General features: G+C 52.0%; 1 protein-coding gene across 1 annotated transcript in view; it reads right to left on the bottom strand.

The window, feature by feature from the left end:
- Window positions 1-17,752, bottom strand: part of KCNH6 (potassium voltage-gated channel subfamily H member 6) — a 534,004-nt gene that overhangs the window by 45,946 nt on the left and 470,306 nt on the right. Inside the window, exons 3-4 of the mRNA XM_048516923.1 lie at window positions 11,636-11,791; window positions 8,358-8,566 (exon numbers count right to left, since the gene is read on the bottom strand). Coding sequence (XP_048372880.1) covers window positions 8,358-8,566; window positions 11,636-11,791 — 365 coding nt within the window. The remainder of the gene's footprint in view (window positions 1-8,357; window positions 8,567-11,635; window positions 11,792-17,752) is intronic.

Here is a 17,752-nt window from a genome sequence, read left to right as displayed (position 1 = left end):
TTTTGCGAAAAAAGCTGACGTCTCTTGCAGCATTTTGATTATATCATCACTTTTCCTGTTGATTATGCATTTTTTTTCTGAAGTCTGTAAGATCATGCACTTTCCCATTAGGTGAATTTTGGCTGCACACCGTTTACTTGAATCTTTGACAGTTAACTGAAACGCTTACAGAAAAAATTAAACTCGTTGCCTTTTAAGAGGTTAAGAGTTAAGTATGGCTTCCCTCTCTCGCTTTAGAAAAGATAATGAAGACATACCAGATGTATTCTCGTCTGCACCTGTCTGATAATCGCATGTAAACCTGTTGATTACGACAGAGGGGATTTATGGCAAGATAAGACTGATATTTTTCCTTTAAAAATGCCCTACAGTGATAGGCAAATCAGATTTCTCTGGATGGAAGTTTTGGAGAAAGATTAGATTTCTGTGACTTGCATTTATATGTATAGTATAGTTAAGAAATGCTAGGAACTTTGATAATTTTAGCACTTGTTTTTACAGTAACTATAAGGTTGGTTTTAACATGCTTGCTTTTTTTCTAATGTATTGCTTAATAAAGAGAACTATTTTCAACAAAAGATATGATCTCGGCTATTTTCTAATTTTATTTTCACATAACTCATACAATGTTCGGATAAGCAGGATGAACTGCCCCATATCTGCTTCCTATCCAGCTTTTTGACTCGGGTGATTCTTTTCCAACAGCTATTCCCAGCTCAGTATGGCTCATTCCGCACATGCAGAATAATGCACTTTCAAACTGCTTTCAGTGCTCTTTGAAGCTGTGCGGAATGGCAAAATCCACTTGCAAACCGTTGTGAAAGTGGTTTGAAAATGCATTATTTTGTGTGTGCAGAAGGGGCCTATGAGTTTTGACACATTCCCTGTTTTACCTACAAGACCTCCCTAAGACAACGGAAGGTGATGGAGATCCATAAAGAGGAAGTCAAAGGAACCAAACCAGTTGCTGCAGGTGGAGACGGCCTGGGAATTTTACAGAACGCTTCTGTCCATTTCTATCCCCCACTTAAGGTTGTCAGTTGGAGAGGGGGGCAGTTTGAATCTGGGGAGGGGAGGGTTTTGGGGAGGGGAGGAACTCCAGTTGGATACAATGCAGTGGCGGGTTTCAGCCGGTTTGCACCACCTCGGCAGAACCGGTTGTTAAAATGGTGCTTGTAATCAACCAGTTGTTACATTATTTGAATCCCACCACCGGAACTGGTTGTTAAATTATTTGAATCCCACCACTGGGTACAAAGCTATCAGTGGCATATCTTGGGAGGTGGGGGGGGGATCTCATGACCCAGGTGCCACTCACCCCGGACACGTTAAAGTGCAATTGGCTGGCCACCCTCTCTCTCCCCCACAAGCCAAAAAAGGTTATTGAGGAGATAGAAAAAGTGCAGAGAAGGGCAACGAGGATGATCGGGGGACTGGAGCAACTTCCTTATGAGGAGAGGCTGCATCGTTTGGGGCTCTTTAGTTTGGAGAGGAGACGTCTGAGGGGGGATATGATTGAAGTCTATAAAATTATGCATGGGGTAGAAAATGTTGACAGAGAGAAATTTTTCTCTCTTTCTCACAATACTAGAACCAGGGGGCATCCATTGAAAATGCTGGGGGGAAGAATTAGGACTAATAAAAGGAAACACTTCTTCACACAATGTGTGATTGGTGTTTGGAATATGCTGCCACAGGAGGTGGTGATGGCCACTAACCTGGATAGCTTTAAAAGGGGCTTGGACAGATTTATGGAGGAGAAGTCGATCTATGGCTACCAATCTTGATCCTCCTTGATCTGAGATTGCAAATGCCTTAAAAGACCAGGTGATCGGGAGCAACAGCCGCAGAAGGCCATTGATTTCACCTCCTGCATGTGAGCTCCCAAAGGTACCTGGTGGGCCACTGCGAGTAGCAGAGAGCTGGACTAGATGGACTCTTATATTCTTAAGGCCATTGCTTTCACATCCTGCACGTGAGCTCCCACTGTGAGTGGGCCACTGCGAGTAGCAGAGAGCTGGACTAGATGGACTCTGGTCTGATCCAGCTGGCTTGTTCTTATGTTCTTAAGTGTGTTTCAAAAGGGTTCACTCCCTCAGGAACAGCGAGGCCTGAAGGCAGCCTCAGGAGGCCTGCAGGAGCAGAGCCGGGCAGGTTGGGCGGGGACTGGCCAGCAACAGAGGCCAGAAGGGCAGCAGAGGAGCAGCAGAAGCCTCCTGCGTGGAAGCCGGGAGGGGGAGGCGGGAAATGGCCAGCAATCCCTTCCTGGTGCCCGTTGGGACGGAGAAGAGGCCTCATCAGGCAGGGTGGGGCGGCAGAGGGGAAATGTGGCTCCCAGGATGGAGGGAGTGGGTGCAGCTGGAATTGTCCCACCCTTGGAGGAGCAATGAGGTGGGACACGCTAAGGAGGCAGGGGGGGGAGCAGGGGAGCAAAGGGGGGGAGGCAGAGACGCAGGGCAGACAGCAGATGCTAAGGCAGGCAGGGGCATGGTGCAGCAGTGGCGTAGGAGGTTAAGAGCTCGTGTATCTAATCTGGAGGAACTGGGATTGATTCCTAGCTCTGCCGCCTGAGCTGTGGAGGCTTCTCTGGGGAATTCAGATTAGCCTGTGCACTCCCACACACGCCAGCTGGGTGACCTTGGGCTAGTCACAGCTTCTCAGAGCTCTCTCAGCCCCACCTACCTCACAGGGTGTTTGTTGTGAGGACGGGGGAAGGGCGAGGAGATTGTCAGCCCCTTTGAGTCTCCTGCAGGAGAGAAAGGGGGGATATAAATCCAAACTCTTCTTCTTCTTCTTCTTCTTCTTCTTCTTCTTCTTCTTCTTCTTCTTCTTCTTCTTCTTCTTCTTCTTCTTCTTCTTCTTCTTCTTCTTCTTCTTCTTCTTCTTGCCATCTCCAGGCCCAGCGGTACGCAGGCTCTTTTCCACACCCCCCCCCGCATGCACTGGTGGTGGCCAAAAAGAAGTGCCAGCAGCACCTCCGTCTCTCTCAGCCAGCCTGCGGGCAAGCAGGCTTCTCTGGCTGTGCCGGGCGCTGCGCCCTGGTTGTTGTGGGTTTTCCGGGCTGTGTGGCCGTGGTCTGGTGGATCTTGTTCCTAACGTTTCGCCTGCATCTGTGCCTGGCATCTGCAGAGGTGCATCACAGAGGGAAGTCTGATGCACACCGTGTCCACGCCGGGGGCCCCACCCACTCCACCACCTCTGCAGCCCCCCCGCCCCCTCCTGCCGTCCAGCCGTGGTGTGTTGGCAGGCTCAGCATTTGGAGTGGCTGACTGGGTGTCTGTCGGAGACTTCTGTCTGGGGGGTGGGGGGGCACAGGGAAAATAACTTGAATTGTAAACTTTAAAAGGGGTTGGGTGCTGTGTGGTTTCCAGGCTGTATGGCCGTGTTCTAGCAGCATTCTCTCCGGACGTTCAGAGGATCTGATGGTTTCCAGTCCTACCATCAGATCCTTTCCATTCCTACCATCAGATCCTCTGAAGATGCCAGCCACAGATGCAGGCGAAACGTCCGGAGAGAATGCTGCTAGAACACGGCCATACAGCCCGGAAACCACACAGCACCCCAGTGATTCCGGCCGTGAAAGCCTTCGACAATACATTTAAAAGGGGTGTTTTTGGAGGGGGGGGGACTGTGAATGGAGCCAGCCTCTCCCCCCAGTGCAATGTCACTCCTTGCTCCAGTCAGGTACCACTTTTCCTAGATATGCCACTGAATGCCACCAAGGCGACCTTTCAAATCAGCCATTTTCTCCAGGGGAGAAATCTCCGCTGTTATCTGGAGGAGACCAGCTGCAATCCCAGGAGAACTCCAGTCATGGCCTGGAGAGTGGCAACCCTCTCCCCACCTTTCCACATAAGTTCAAGGGCCCCCGACCAGTAGAGCAGGATTGTCACCAAAGCATCGCAACAGCCCTGCAGAGGCCACCCCCAAGACCAAAGGGGCGCTCGCCGCCGCCGCCATCTGAATCACAGCCGTTCGCCAAACACTTTCCTGCACTGGCGGTGTCCACCCAGGGATCGGGGCCCAAGCCAGGCTTTCCTAGCCCCGCCAAAGCCCGTCAGGCCCCCGCCGCGGAGCGAGGCTGGGCTGATTCCCGTCTCTGGGTGTGGGCATGGGTGTTGGAAGGGGGGGGGGGACTTTCCAGCGCATCATGTCGTTTATATAAGTCTGAGCGCGGATTTCAGAGCATGTGCAGAAGTCCTGGCCAAGAAGAAGCCAAAAGGCGACGCGGGGACCGCACAGACTCTCCCAGCACCCCCTTCCCTCTGCTCACCCCCCCCCCCGAACTGGGGTTCCCTCTGATCTGCCCCGGCGGGGGGGGGGGGCGAGCGGAGGGGCTGATCCGGGGATGCCGGAGTCTGCCTGGAGGTTCTGCCGTCCGTTTGGTGGCCAGGCTGACCCACACTGCAGCCCCCACCCCTGCCGCCATGGGCTCGGGTGCCAAAGTGCGCGTCCCGTCCCGTCCCGTCCCGTCCCCCAGCGCGGGGCCTTCAGCTACGGCCACGTCCGACGGGGCGAAGGGGGGGGCCTGTGCCGGCGGCGCTCCGGGGCCCTCCGCCCTCCGCCTCGCCCTCCCGCGGCGCGCCAGGCGGCCCCCGCCCGCCCACCCCCGCGGGCCCGCACTCACCGGCTTGAGCGCCAGCTTCAGACTCATGCCGGCCGGCAGGCGGGCGAGCGCGGCGCTTGTGCGGGGCGGGCGCGCGGGCGGCGGGGGTGGCTCGGGGAGGAGGCCGCCCCTCCCTCGCCCTCGCCCTCCCTTCCTCCGGGGCCGGCCGAGCCAGCGCGGGGGTCGGCGCTGCCAGGCCTCCGCGGGGGCCAAAGACAGGCAGGCAGGCAGGCAGGCAGGCAGGCAGGGGGACCGGGGCGGACCCAGCACGAGCAGCAGTCTAGCTAGCAAAACAGGGCGGGCCAAAGGCAGCCAGGACCTGCAAAAGTGAGCCCAGACGAGGTCCCGGTGGCAGCACTGCGTTAGATGGGAGGCTCGGGCTTGGAGCAAAACTTGACGGATGCTTTCCTCCCTGGGTTTGGACCCTCAGCCTGGCCCCCCTCACTCGGGCCTGCCTTCCACTGATCAAGGTGGGGGAGGGAAGCAGACCAGAGAGCCGCCGGCAAGCTGGGACGCTCCACTGTCCTGCAAACGGTTAAGCCTCTTGGGAAGTGGAGTGGGGGGGGACCTGCAAGGAAGCCCCCACTTTCTCTCCTACCACTGAGGGGTCTGCAACCTGTGGCTCTCCAGATGTTCATGGACTACAATTCCCATCAGCCCCATGGACTACAATTCCCATCAGTTCATGGACTACAATTCCCATCATGCTGGCAGGGGCTGATGGGAATTGTAGTCCATGAACATCTGGAGAGCTGCAGGTTGCAGACCCCTGCGTTCTAGCCCGGCCCAGCTGACTCCCCATGTCAGGGCACACAGGGGAGAAAATGTACCTCAGGATCCCTAGTAAGGCTCAAAGGAGGCCTTCCAACTTTTAATGAGTCGGGTCCACTTCCCTGGAACCAACTCATGTTCCCTTCAGCACCACGGGAGTCAGCTGCAACGGGTTTTCTTTCAAAGAGCCAGGCGCCTCCAGCTCCTCTGGGGAAAAGAGTCGGAGCCTGGACCCCGTGCATGAAAAAAGGCATGATGTTTTGCGCATGAGGAAGATGCAGGAGGGGGCTGCTTCAGTCCTCTGACCCCCTTTGCCAGTTTTTTTTTTTTAAAGCCTCCCAGCCTCCGCCCGCTGTGCCTTTTTGCATCTGAAGAATTTGCCTCTCCCTGCTTATTGCTCTGCAGCCTCAAGTTTAGCAAGTGGAGACCTTCCTTCCCTCCCAAGCTGGTCCAAAGAGATGATCCCCCTCCCACATTTTGGCCCCCCCCCCCCCCCGCACTCTCCTGCAAGCAGGTTGACCTGACTTTCTGGCAACAGAGCTGCGTTCAACTCATTTAAGTGCACCTCAGTCCCACTAACTTAGGAGTGGCCAACCTATGGTGCTCCAGATGTTCATGGACTACAATTCCCATCAGCCCCTGCCAGCATGGCCAATTGCTCCACAGGTTAGCCAGCCCAATGGCTCAGAACAAAAGGCAAGTTCACACTTTGAACTTGAGTTCCAAGCTTCAGTGCAAATCCTAACTTTTCATTTGTCAGATGTTTCCCCGGTTGGTCATGCTGGCGAAGGCTGATGGGAATTGTAGTCCATGAACATCTGCAGCACCATAGGTTGGCCACCCCTCAGACACCAGCCCCACTGTCTTCCTGGCCCTAGTCTAGCACTTTAACCACTGACACTGTCATGCATGTTCTCTTTCCTGCCACTGCGCCCTACTCTTCTGCTGGGCTCACTTTCTGTTTAATAAGAGCTGAGCCCCTAAATCAGTGGTGGGATCCAAAAATGTTAGTAACAGGTTCCCATGGTGGTGGGATTCAAACTGTGGCATAGCGCCAATGGGGCTGGGCGGGGCACGACGGGGGCGTGGCCAGGCATTCTGAGGGCGGGGCATTCCTGTGGGGCATTCCTGGGCGGGGCTGTGGCAAGGACGCAGCCGCTGCGCTGGTCCTTGGGTGGGAAACGAATGCACGCAGGCACAGGCTGCCACACACACCAGTGCACCTCCTGCTAGGCTGCTCCAAGTTCTGCGCGCTACTGCTGAGAGGAGAGGTGTAACTAAGGCAAAAATCACGTGGCAAAATCACCCATTAGTAACCCCCTCTCGGCACACACAAATAATTAGCAACCTATTCTCTGGAACCTGTGAGAACCTGCTGGATCCCAGCTCTGCCCTAAATGGTTCTCCTGTCCTCCCGCTTTCTCGTTTTGCTGTGAACAAAGTGGTGAATCCACAAAGCAGTTGGCACTGCATTGTGAGGAAACAGCTTCGCACGTATGCTGAAGTGCCACTCGGTCCCGCTAACTTTTGCCACCCTGCACGGAGAAGGACTTCGAAAGGGGTAACTCTGCTGAGGCCATATGTGTGAAAACCAGGAGGGCAGTTCTACATGTGCAAGTCCAGTTTCCGAATCGATCTCTGGCCATGCAGGAATGGCGACTTACGGCCGTGCCGCAGCCTTCCCGCTCTTTGCCAGGTTTCACGTACGGTTTCAGCCTGGGAAAAGCTGCTCAAATAAACAGAGTGTGTATTGAGCGGCACAGACTGAGGGGGGGATTTTCAATGTGAGCGGAACATTCTGGGTTCTATCACACATCAGAGATAAAAATGACAAAGGATCTCGAGGCGTCTTCCTTGATCCTTCGTGGCCTGCAGAATTAATGGGAAGCGGAGCAGATCTTTACAGGCATCCTGGCAGCGCAAATCCCGGACAGCAGCCAGTCCATCGACTGCCCTTTTTATCCAGCCTTCAGCGAAGGCTGCCAGCTCTGCTCCCATCACCTCCCTGCCGGCTAATGACCCAGAATGGACAAACGGTGTCATGACTGATCAGCCACCAGCCCCGTTGCCTAGCAGCACCCCTACGTAGGCAGCGGGGCGTGTCACCCCCTCCGAGGTCGAGGTCTCCAGATACACGGCATCGGGGAATCATCATGCCCCAGAGTTTGGGACGCTGGCTGCCAGACAGCACAAATCCCTCTGAATAAGTGGCTGCAACAGGAACATGAAAAATCATAGGCCTGCCTTATCCAATATCCTGTGTCCAATAAGGAGCAGCCTCCAGGAAACCCCCCCCCCCCAAGCAAGGTGAGGTGGAAATGTTTGGCCCAGCACTGGTCTTGGCCGCGGCCTTTCCAGAGATGCGGGCTCACAGTGGCAATCAGATCAATAGAGAACTGCTCCAACTCATTGAGGCACAACACTGGCACCCCGCCCCAGCTCTTGTGCTCCCCTCCCCTACTTTTGTGCATGATACATGTGCCAGATGTACAGAAGAGCGGCTGTGGTGGGTTCTCCAGAAGCAGCGGTGGCGTAGTGGTTAAGAGCAGGCATACTCTAATCTGGAGGAACCAGGTTTGATTCCCCGCTCTGCCGCCTGAGCTGTGGAGGCTTATCTGGGGAATTCAGATTAGCCTGTGCACTCCAACACATGCCAGCTGGGTGACCTTGGGCTAGTCACAGTCCTTCAGAGCTCTCTCAGCCCCACCTACCTCACAGGGTGTTTGTTGTGAGGGGGGAAGGGAAAAGAGTTTGTAAGCCCCTTTGAGTCTCTTATAAGAGAAAGGGGGGATATAAATCCAACTCTTCTTCTTCTTCTTCTGTCTCGGATGGGGTAAAATGTTTTGCTCCTAGCGTTTTGCCTGTGTCTATGGCTGGTGAGACGCATTTCTCTCTCCACAGCTCACAGCTTTCACTGACTGCCTTGTTGTCCTGGGAGTCCAGGCCTGGGCAACTCCCGTGGGCCTGCTGTGCTACGTACCTGAGTGACCTTTTCGGTGACATTCTGGGTGCGCTCCGTCACCTTGTGAGGCGCGATGATCTCAATTTCTGTGGTGGAGCCTGAGCGATGTTTTTCGAGGTTGAACTCTACAAAGTTGAGGGTGAACTGTGGGATCTGGCTGATAGTCCTGTACTTCATAAGATCGGAGTCTGATGTAGAGTTCTGGCTGGCCTTCATCTGGGACGCTTCTGAGACAAGGCGAGATGAGAAGCATTTGTTGTCATTGTGCACGCACAACAAAATGGACAAGCATTCCCCGATGCACACTATTTCAGGGAGGGAGTGACAATACCATCTAGTTGGGTGGCCCACAAAATTTGCAATTGACCGTTTCAGTGCCAGAACCCACACACATGCATGAAATCCATTCCATAGAATCAAGAGGGGCCTTCCCCTCCCCTTGTTTGGAGTAAGCTGTGGATCCCAGGGGGAGAAGTTTTGCCAGAAAAGTTTGACTCTGTTAGCCTCTCAGTTCTTTGCTCTGATCATCCTACCCACTGCATCATGCTGACCATCAGCAGCCCCTTCCACACAAGCAGAATAATGCACTTTCAAACCACTTTCGCAATTGTTTGCAAGTGGATTTTGCTATTCCGCACAGTTCAATCCAGCTGCCAAGTGCATTGAAAGTGGATTGAAAGTGCATTATTCTGCATGTGCGAAAGGGGCAGAGCTCATTCCTGATGCTGCAGGCCAGCTCTAGCCCCCGCCCACTCCAGTTAGCTCAGAGCTAACTCAGGAGTATTGTTCATCCCCTGGCTTTGGGGTGGGGTCATCATAAGAACATAAGAACAAGCCAGCTGGATCAGACCAGAGTCCATCTAGTCCAGCTCTCTGCTACTCGCAGTGGCCCACCAGGTGCCTTTGGGAGTTCACATGTAGGATGTGAAAGCAATGGCCTTCTGCGGCTGTTGCTCCCGAGCACCTGGACTGTTAAGGCATTTGCAATCTCAGATCAAAGAGGATCAAGATTGGTAGCCATAAATTGACTTCTCCTCCATAAATCTGTCCAAGCCCCTTTTAAAGCTATCCAGGTTAGTGGCCATCACCACCTCCTGTGGCAGCATATTCCAAACACCAATCACACGTTGCGTGAAGAAGTGTTTCCTTTTATTAGTCCTAATTCTTCCCCCCAGCATTTTCAATGAATGCCCCCTGGTTCTAGTATTGTGAGAAAGAGAGAAACATTTCTCTCTGTCAACATTTTCTACCCCATGCATAATTTTATAGACTTCAATCATATCCCCCCTCAGACGTCTCCTCTCCAAACTAAAGAGTCTCAAATGCTGCAGCCTTTCCTCATAAGGAAGGTGCTCCAGTCCCTCAATCATCCTCGTTGCCCTTCTCTGCACTTTTTCTATCTCTTCAATATCCTTTTTGAGATGTGGGGCTTCCTTTTTGAGATGTGGGGCATCATGGGGCTTCCGGAGAGGGAGGTGGCTCTGGCCAGAACACCAGGAGAGAGATCTTGATTTGATGGCCTTTGCCTCACTGCCACCTCTGTTTCACCTCCCTCAGAGATATTCTGTCTCTCACTGGTCCCGGTTTCCCCTCCCCACTTTGGGTCTCTTTGTTCCTTGTTCCTGGAATGGCCGTAGCTGAGCAGCTTTTCAGTTCCTTCTTTGCTTGTTGACTTGACTTGTAGACCGCCTGTCTCACTGAAATTCAAGATGGATTCTGCCGTGGAAGTCAATACACTCAACAGGAAGAGGCAGCTAATAAGCCGTGTGATTCTAAGAGCTCCAAGGGGACCTTGATAAATTAGGTGAGTGGGCTAAGAAATGGCAAATGCAGTTCAGTGTAGCAAAATGTGAAGAGATGCACATAGGGGCAAAAAATCCAAACTTCACATACATGCTACGGGGGTCAGTGCTATCAGTCACAGACCAGGAAAGGGATTTGGGCGTCTTAGTTGATAGTTCCATGGGAATGTCAACTCAATGCATGGCGGCTGTGAAAAAGGCAAACTCTATGCTGGGGTTAATTAGGAAAGGGATTGATAATAAAACAGCAAAGATTATCATGCCCATGTGGGTCTATATCTGTCTATCTAATATTACATCTAACAAAGGTGTCTTGAGGGCATGGGAAAGGTGGAGGCAGGATCAGTGCACTAGAAGGGATGTATGGATTGGCCACACGATTGAGGATATAGGCACGGCTGAGGCCAACACTGACCAAATTGTGGCTTTGGACTCTGGTGATAGAGCCTTAGGAAGTCATGGCTGAGTTCAGCTGCCAGGGCTTGTGTCTTTCATATGAAGATCTGTGATTAAAACTTTCTTATTCTCTGTTTCTCCTTTTTTTATGCAGGGCTTGCTTCATTTCTTGTTTGTTGTTTCTTCTTAACACCATGCAAAGCATTTGTGGCTCATAGTTGTGGCATATTTTTTTTGCAATATTTCTCAGAAAAACAACTCAGGGTGGCCAACCAATGGCACTCCAGATGTTCATGGACTACAATTCTCATCGACCACGCTGGCAGGGGCTGATGGGAATTGTAGTCCATGAACATCTGGAGTGCCGTAGGTTAGCCACTCTTAATGGCTCAGAACAAAAGGCAAGTTCACACTTTAGACCAGTGATGGCGAACCTTTTTGAGACCGAGTGCCCAAACTGCAACCCAAAACCTACTTATTTATTGCAAAGTGCCAACACGGCAATTTAACCTGAATACTGAGGTTTTAGTTTAGAAAAAACGGTTGGCTCAGAGGCGTGCGTTACTCAGGAGTAAGCTTGGTGGTAGTCGGTGGCTTTGCTTTGAAGCAACTGTGCATCTCTTCCAATGGGTGAATCACGACCCTAGGAGGGTTTATTCAGAAGCAAGCCCCATTGGCAGCAACCGAGCTTACTCCCAAGTAAAGGATCGCGCTTTTGTTCTTTGCATGAAAATCAGTGGGGTTTAACAGCGCTTAACAGGGTTACCTATACTGCTTCCCCAAAACTTGGTTTTAGGTTTAATGCTAATAATCGAACCCAGCAGCCCTGGCCAGCCTAGATGTGGGGGGGGGGGGGCACTCTGTTTGCATGTGCCCACAGAGAGGGCTCTGAGTGCCACCTCTGGCACCCGTGCCATAGGTTCGCCACCACTGCTTTAGACGGTATGCATTCCAAGCTTCAGTGCAAATCCCAACTTTTCATTTGTCAGATGTTTCCCCGGTGCTGACCTGTGTTTCTTTCCCCACCGCTAACCCTGCACCTTCTAAAACTGCTCCTGCCCCCGCCAGAGAGCACCAGGCCACCCTGGGCTTCCTCACCTGTTCGCCATCCTTGGGACAGACGGTGGTGCAGGCTCTGTCGGCTGCTTCTGGCAATGAGGGCTGCCAAATCCTCAAAGTTCAAGATGAACATGATGACAACACCCTCCTCATTTTTGACTGGGACAACATCCACCAGACACCGGACACCCGATGCTGCCATCAAAGAGGAGAAAGAAACGAAATGAACAAGGAGAAGTAAATAACTACAAACCCCAGCATCCTAACTACAAACCCCAGCAGTGGCATAGTGGTTAATAGCAGGTGCACCCTAATCTGGAGAACCGGGTTTGATTCCCGCTCTGCCACTTGAGTTGTGGAGGCTTATCTGGTGAATCAGATTAGCTTGTGCACTCCAATACATTCCAGCTGGGTGACATTGGGCTAGTCACAGTTCTTTGGAGCTCTCTCAGCCCCACTCACCTTACAGGGGTTTGTTGTGGGGGAGGAAGGGAAAGAAGATTGTAAGTCCCTTTGAATCTCCTTACAGGAAAAAAAAGGGGGGATATAAATCCAAACTCCTCCTCCTCCTCCTCCTCCTCCTCCTCCTTCTCTTCTTCTTCTTCTTCTTCTTCTTCTTCTTCTTCTTCTTCTTCTTCTTCTTCTTCTTCTTCTTCTTCTTCTTCTTCTTCTTCTTCTTCTTCTTCTTCTTCTTCTTCTTCTTCTTCTTCTTCTTCAATGCTAGGACTTCTTCTGCATTGATTGTGATTTTAACATGACCTTATCATATGGGAACGGGGGAGCTGGAGGTGATTTTGCCCAGATCCTGTTCAAGTGTTCTCCTGTGTAGTGAAATGAGCATGATCACAACTTCTGGGTGATCTCAGCATATTTAAGAAGATGTCTGTGCACCATTCTAGGGTATCTCATAGCATTAGTAATATAATTTATTCAGGTTACCAAAGTTAGTTATAATTTTTGTTGTTATTAGATAAGCCCTTTATTCGGAAATGATTCCCCCCTCCCATTTTCCCAAAGAATGTGAGAAAGAGTTACTCCAAAGCCGAGGTGCCCCAAGGTCGGTGACAGATAGAGATAAAGCCACCTGGCCTCCTGACACCACAGACCAATGGAAACATCCCGTTTCCCATGGGAGTAAAAGTGTCGGGGTAAGCCTAGTTATCTATGTAGCATGTGAAGCCATAAAGAAGACAGCAAGGAAAGAATGTCCCATTACAGCAATGGTAACATATAGCAGGCTGGTTACATATATCTTGTAGTGATTATATTGAGGTAGGAATGCATCTCAATCAACTAGATACAATCACCGGCAACATATTTTGTAACAACTACATTGAGCTAAGAATGCATCTCAATCAACTAGGTGCGATTCCTGACACCTCTGCCAGTCACTTCATGCAGATGTTTAAATGGAAGACAAGGCAGAGCTGAGCTGGGTGCTTCTGTTTATTCCACTCTCCAGGTGGGGCCCGTCCGCAGCCTCCCCAAGGAACCTTGCTCGGGACCCTAGCCCTGCTCTTTCTGGCTGACACCACGGCCAGAGGTGGGATCCAGCAGGTTCTCACCAGTTCCCAAGAGTGGGTTACTAATTACTTGTGTGTGCCGAGACGGGGTTACTAATTGGGTCTGCTTTTCCGTTAGAAATTCCATTAGGTTCAAATATCATACAGTCCTGTTGTTTCCTATGTGGCTGGTTAGCGAAGGTAGAAAACGGGATAATTCTCCCTGTTGGGCTGTTTTAAAAACATGTTTTAGAAATATGGTAAAGTTCCTTGTTTAAGGAAAGTCTCCTTCTTTTGATTTCTAGAAACAAAATGAAGTATTTGAAAGTATTAAGTATTGGACAGGCAGTCAATTAGAGGAGAAGCAGTTGTTTCTGTTGGCAGCAGACAATAGGACTTGCTATAATGAGTTTAAATTATGGACAGAAAGATACCAGCTGGAAATTAGGAACTTTTTTTTTACAGTAAAAGTTTTTTACAGTAACATAGAAATTATTAGTGCCCCGCCCCCGGAATGCCCGGCCACGCCCCCGTCGTGCCCCACCCAGCCCCATTGGTGCTACGCCACTGTCTGAATCCCACCACCATGGGAACCTGTTACTAACATTTTTGGATCCCACCACTGACCACGGCGGTGGTTGTTAAGCTGCCAGGAGCCTGACCTGGTGGGGGAAAGGAAGGCTAAACATCAAAGAAATAAGAACGAACATAAATTACAACAACAATAAATCAGCAATATTTTCCTGGCACAAGTTGCTGCACACACGCGAGGAGATCGTTCAGTTTTTCAAAATCAGGTTTCCAAAATCAGACAGCTCGGATGCGATCGTTTTATTAAATGGGGACTACATTTAACGCGGGAGGCGGTGGCAAAATACGGTGTACGTAGAGAACGTTCTTCGGCTCCTGATGTCCTCTACAACTTTGAATGTTTACCACTGCTTTACTCTTGCCTGGGGCCACAAAGAAATGCTTCTCTTGGCCTTTTAAAGGTAAAGGTGCAACACCAGGTCAGCACTGACCTACGGGGTGACATCATATTACTACGTTTACTAGGCAGACTATTTTTGATGGGATGGTTTGCCTTTGCCTTCCCCGGGCATCTACACCTTATATCCCACCCCACCCCCCTGGGGCAAGCTAGGTACTCCTTTTACCAACCTCGGAAGGATGGAAGTCTGAGTCCACCTATCACAGTGGTGGCGAACCTTTGGCACTCCAGATGTTATGGACTACAATTCCCATCAGCCCCCACCAGCATGGCCAATTGGTCATGCTGACAGGGGCTGATGGGAATTGTAGTCCATAACATCTGGAGTGCCAAAGGTTCGCCACCATGGACCTATCAGGATCTAACTCAAGTCATGAGCAGAGCTTTGATCAAGGTACTGCAGCTTTACCACTCTGCGCCACGGGGCTCCTTTTCTTGGTCTCCAGGGGCTAGAGAGTGGTTAAAGCGTGTAGTGGATAAATGTTAGGTCTCCAGCCAATCCAGACTCTGGATTCTGGATCAGTAGCGTTTATTGAAAGGCAACAAAGCACCAAGCTTGAGAAAGCCGGTTCTGCCAGACCTGACTCTTTCGAGTCTCTTTATCCCTGACCTGTCTGTCCCCGCTCCTGGTTTCCCAGAGAAAGTGTGAAAAGAGTTATTTTGGAGCCAGGCACCCCAAGGTCGCGCTAGAGATGGATTCAGTCACCTGGCTCACCTGCCCCCACAGGGAAACAGGCACATCCCGTCTCTCTGGGGAGTAACTTGTCAGGGTCGCTAGCCTAGTTATCTACAATCGGTGTCAAGCCATAAAGATAAATAGAGAGAGGAAAGGACCTTTACATATAGCAGGCAGGTTACATATATCTTGCAGCAATTACATTGAAGTGAAAGCACTCCTCTGTCATGCAGATGCTATTTTGAGCAATATAAACAGCTGCAGTCCATGGTGTAGCTACCACGGGGAGGGGTGGGGACAAATGCCCCGGGCGGGCCACTGTTTGGTCACGTGGGGGGGGGGCGGAAAATCACCCCACACTCTCCCCCTTCCCCTCTGGAGCGGCCTAGCAGGACCACCACAGGTCACCCCTCGACCTGGCCCGCCCTGCCTGGCCTGGTGGAAGCTACAGCCCAGCACCCTTCCACCCCGCCTGGCTCCGCCCAGCCCTGCCAGGCCCAGTGGAGGCCACATCTAGGCACCCCTCGGCCCCGCCCCACCCGGCCCCGCCAGGCTGACTGGAACTGCCGCCGACTCAGGTAAGTGGGGAGCAGGGGCATAGCTACCTCGGAGTGCGTGGGGCACAGGGGGTGCAGGGCCCGCCATTTTTCCCCAGCTGCCATTTTTCCTCGCTATACCTCTGGCTGCAGTGCAATAAGCTGGAGCTGCCCCTCAATCACCAGGCACAGTTCCTGGCACTGACAGGTGAATTCTAATCTAGAGAACCAGGTTTGATTCCCCACTCCTCTACATGAGTGGTAAAGTCTTATCTGCTTGTTTCCCTGCTTTGCTCCTACACATGAAGCCTGCTAGGTGACCTTGGGCCAGTCCCAGTTCACTCAGTATTCTCTCAGCCCCACATGTCTCACAAGGTGTCTGTTGCAAGGAGTGGACGGGAAAGGAGTTTGAGCCACCCCAAGTCTCCATATAGGAGAGAAAGGTGGGGTGTGAATCCAAACTCCTTCTCCTCCCCCTCTTCTTTGTCATTTTCTTCTAAATAGGAACTGCTGATATGAGACGAAAGAGCAGCAGCATTTATTGAAGCAACAGTGGGAAGCAGGGGGAGGGGAGCTAAAGGAGGGTGAAGATGTCCTCTCATTTCCTTGAGAGCTTCATTATCTGCAGCCCATCGGACTTTACTGGCCGATTGTGTCAGGCATGGATTCCAGGTTCCCGGTCCTTTTCTGCAATTTGGCAAGCCCAAGGGTTAACCCTTCCTCTGCTCCTTTGCCCTGGCAGCATCCTCTTCCTCGTCATCTGCGGCTGGCGCAGGAGGAGACCGGTTTTGCCCCGACTGCTGCCGCCGCTGCTGCTGCTGCTGTAATCAGGAACAGATGGCCGGCATCTCAGAACTTCCAAATCCACCGTGACGTCAGTGGCCTGCTCTACCCAAAAGAAGTCGGCAGGAGGGGCCCGGGCCTGGAAAGGTGCCAAATCCTTCGGAGAGCCAGCCTCCAGAAAAGCTGGGGGGGGGGTGTTTCGTGAGAGATCCCGCCGGGAGGCAGCGGGTTGAATTTCAAGCAGTAGAATCTCAGGCCGTTCTCAGGCCTTTTTACTTCTTCTCGAAGCCAAAGGTCATGGCTTCAACAAACGAGCAAATATCTAGCAGCCTTCAAAGGGCTCCAAATATTGATAGCCGAGGAAGTTTTTGCCGGCACTTCCACCTGCTGCCACTGGGGGCTGCTGCCTGCATGAAAACAGCTGAGAGGAGCCGGAAGCTCAGCGGCTGCTTGCCAGAGCTCGGCTTTCAGCAACTACAGGACTCAGCTGGAAGGAACAGAAGAGGACAGGAGGGTTTGCCCCCAAGCTATTAGTCACCCTGTGGAGAAATGCATTTTATCTGGAGGTTTGGGCTCGAAAAAGCCTCTACATCGAGTGTAAAAGTTTCTCTCTCTCTTAGCTGGAAAAATACATTGTCCCCAAGCCCCAACAAGTAGCAACCATCACAGCTCTGAAATGCTAAGGACCTTTCTGGACAGAGACAAGGCCCTGGTCAGATCAGCCCTGAACTGGGGTCTGACACCTACTGGGGCTCAGAGGAATGCTGCGAGGGGCTACCTCATGGGCCTGCAACCTGTGGCTCTCCAGATGTTCATGGACTACAATTCCCATCAGCCCCTGCCAGCATGGCCAACCCCTGGGCTAGCTAGACTGCCTCTTCCTGGAGGCAAAGGCCAATCTGTGCTGTTCTGGGAGATTGCAGCATGGTAGGGCCACACGGTGGCGAACCTTTGGCACTCCAGATGTTATGGACTACAATTCCCATCAGCCCCTGCTAGCATGGCCAATTGGCCATGCTGGAAGGGGCTGATGAAAGTCCATGAATCCTGGCTTTATCTGGAGTGCCAAACCTCGCTTCCGTCTGACTTTACTAAGAAGGAGTAGCCATGACCCAAGTCAGCAGGGCCATCTTAGCAGCAGTACAGGCAGAGGTGGGATCCAACCAGTTCTCACCACTTCTCTAGAAGTGGTTACTAATTTTTTCTGAGTGCTGAGAAGGGGTTACTAAAGCAACCTCCCTGCCCAATAGGGACTGGAGGAACATGTGTGTGGCGGCGACACTGTTTGAATCCCACCACCATCGGAACCTGTGATTAAAATTTTGGGATCCCACCACTGAGTACAGGCCCCCGGGCAAAGCAGCGCACTGGGGCCCTACCTACACAACCACTCACATTATGTAGCGCATGAGACACATACACATACATGCACGTGTGGTTGCACAGGTGACCATGACGCTAATGACCATGACGCTAACTGCCCAATGTGCCCATGTGTTAAGATTAAGGTGACCAGATGTGCCCAAGTGTTAAGATTAAGGTGACCTTTGTGAACAGGGATGGGGGTAGGTGGCCGCGCGTGCAGGAGCGCACGGCCTTCCTGGGAGCCTTCACTAGGCGTTTCCTGCCCTGTCTGAAGCGGGCAGCCTCCCAAAAGCTCGAGGACAA

The sequence above is a fragment of the Sphaerodactylus townsendi genome, linkage group LG15 (assembly GCF_021028975.2).
Source record: "Sphaerodactylus townsendi isolate TG3544 linkage group LG15, MPM_Stown_v2.3, whole genome shotgun sequence".
Lineage (NCBI taxonomy): Eukaryota > Metazoa > Chordata > Lepidosauria > Squamata > Sphaerodactylidae > Sphaerodactylus > Sphaerodactylus townsendi.
Note: the sequence above shows the minus strand (reverse complement) of the source record. Positions and strands in the feature narration are given on the sequence as shown.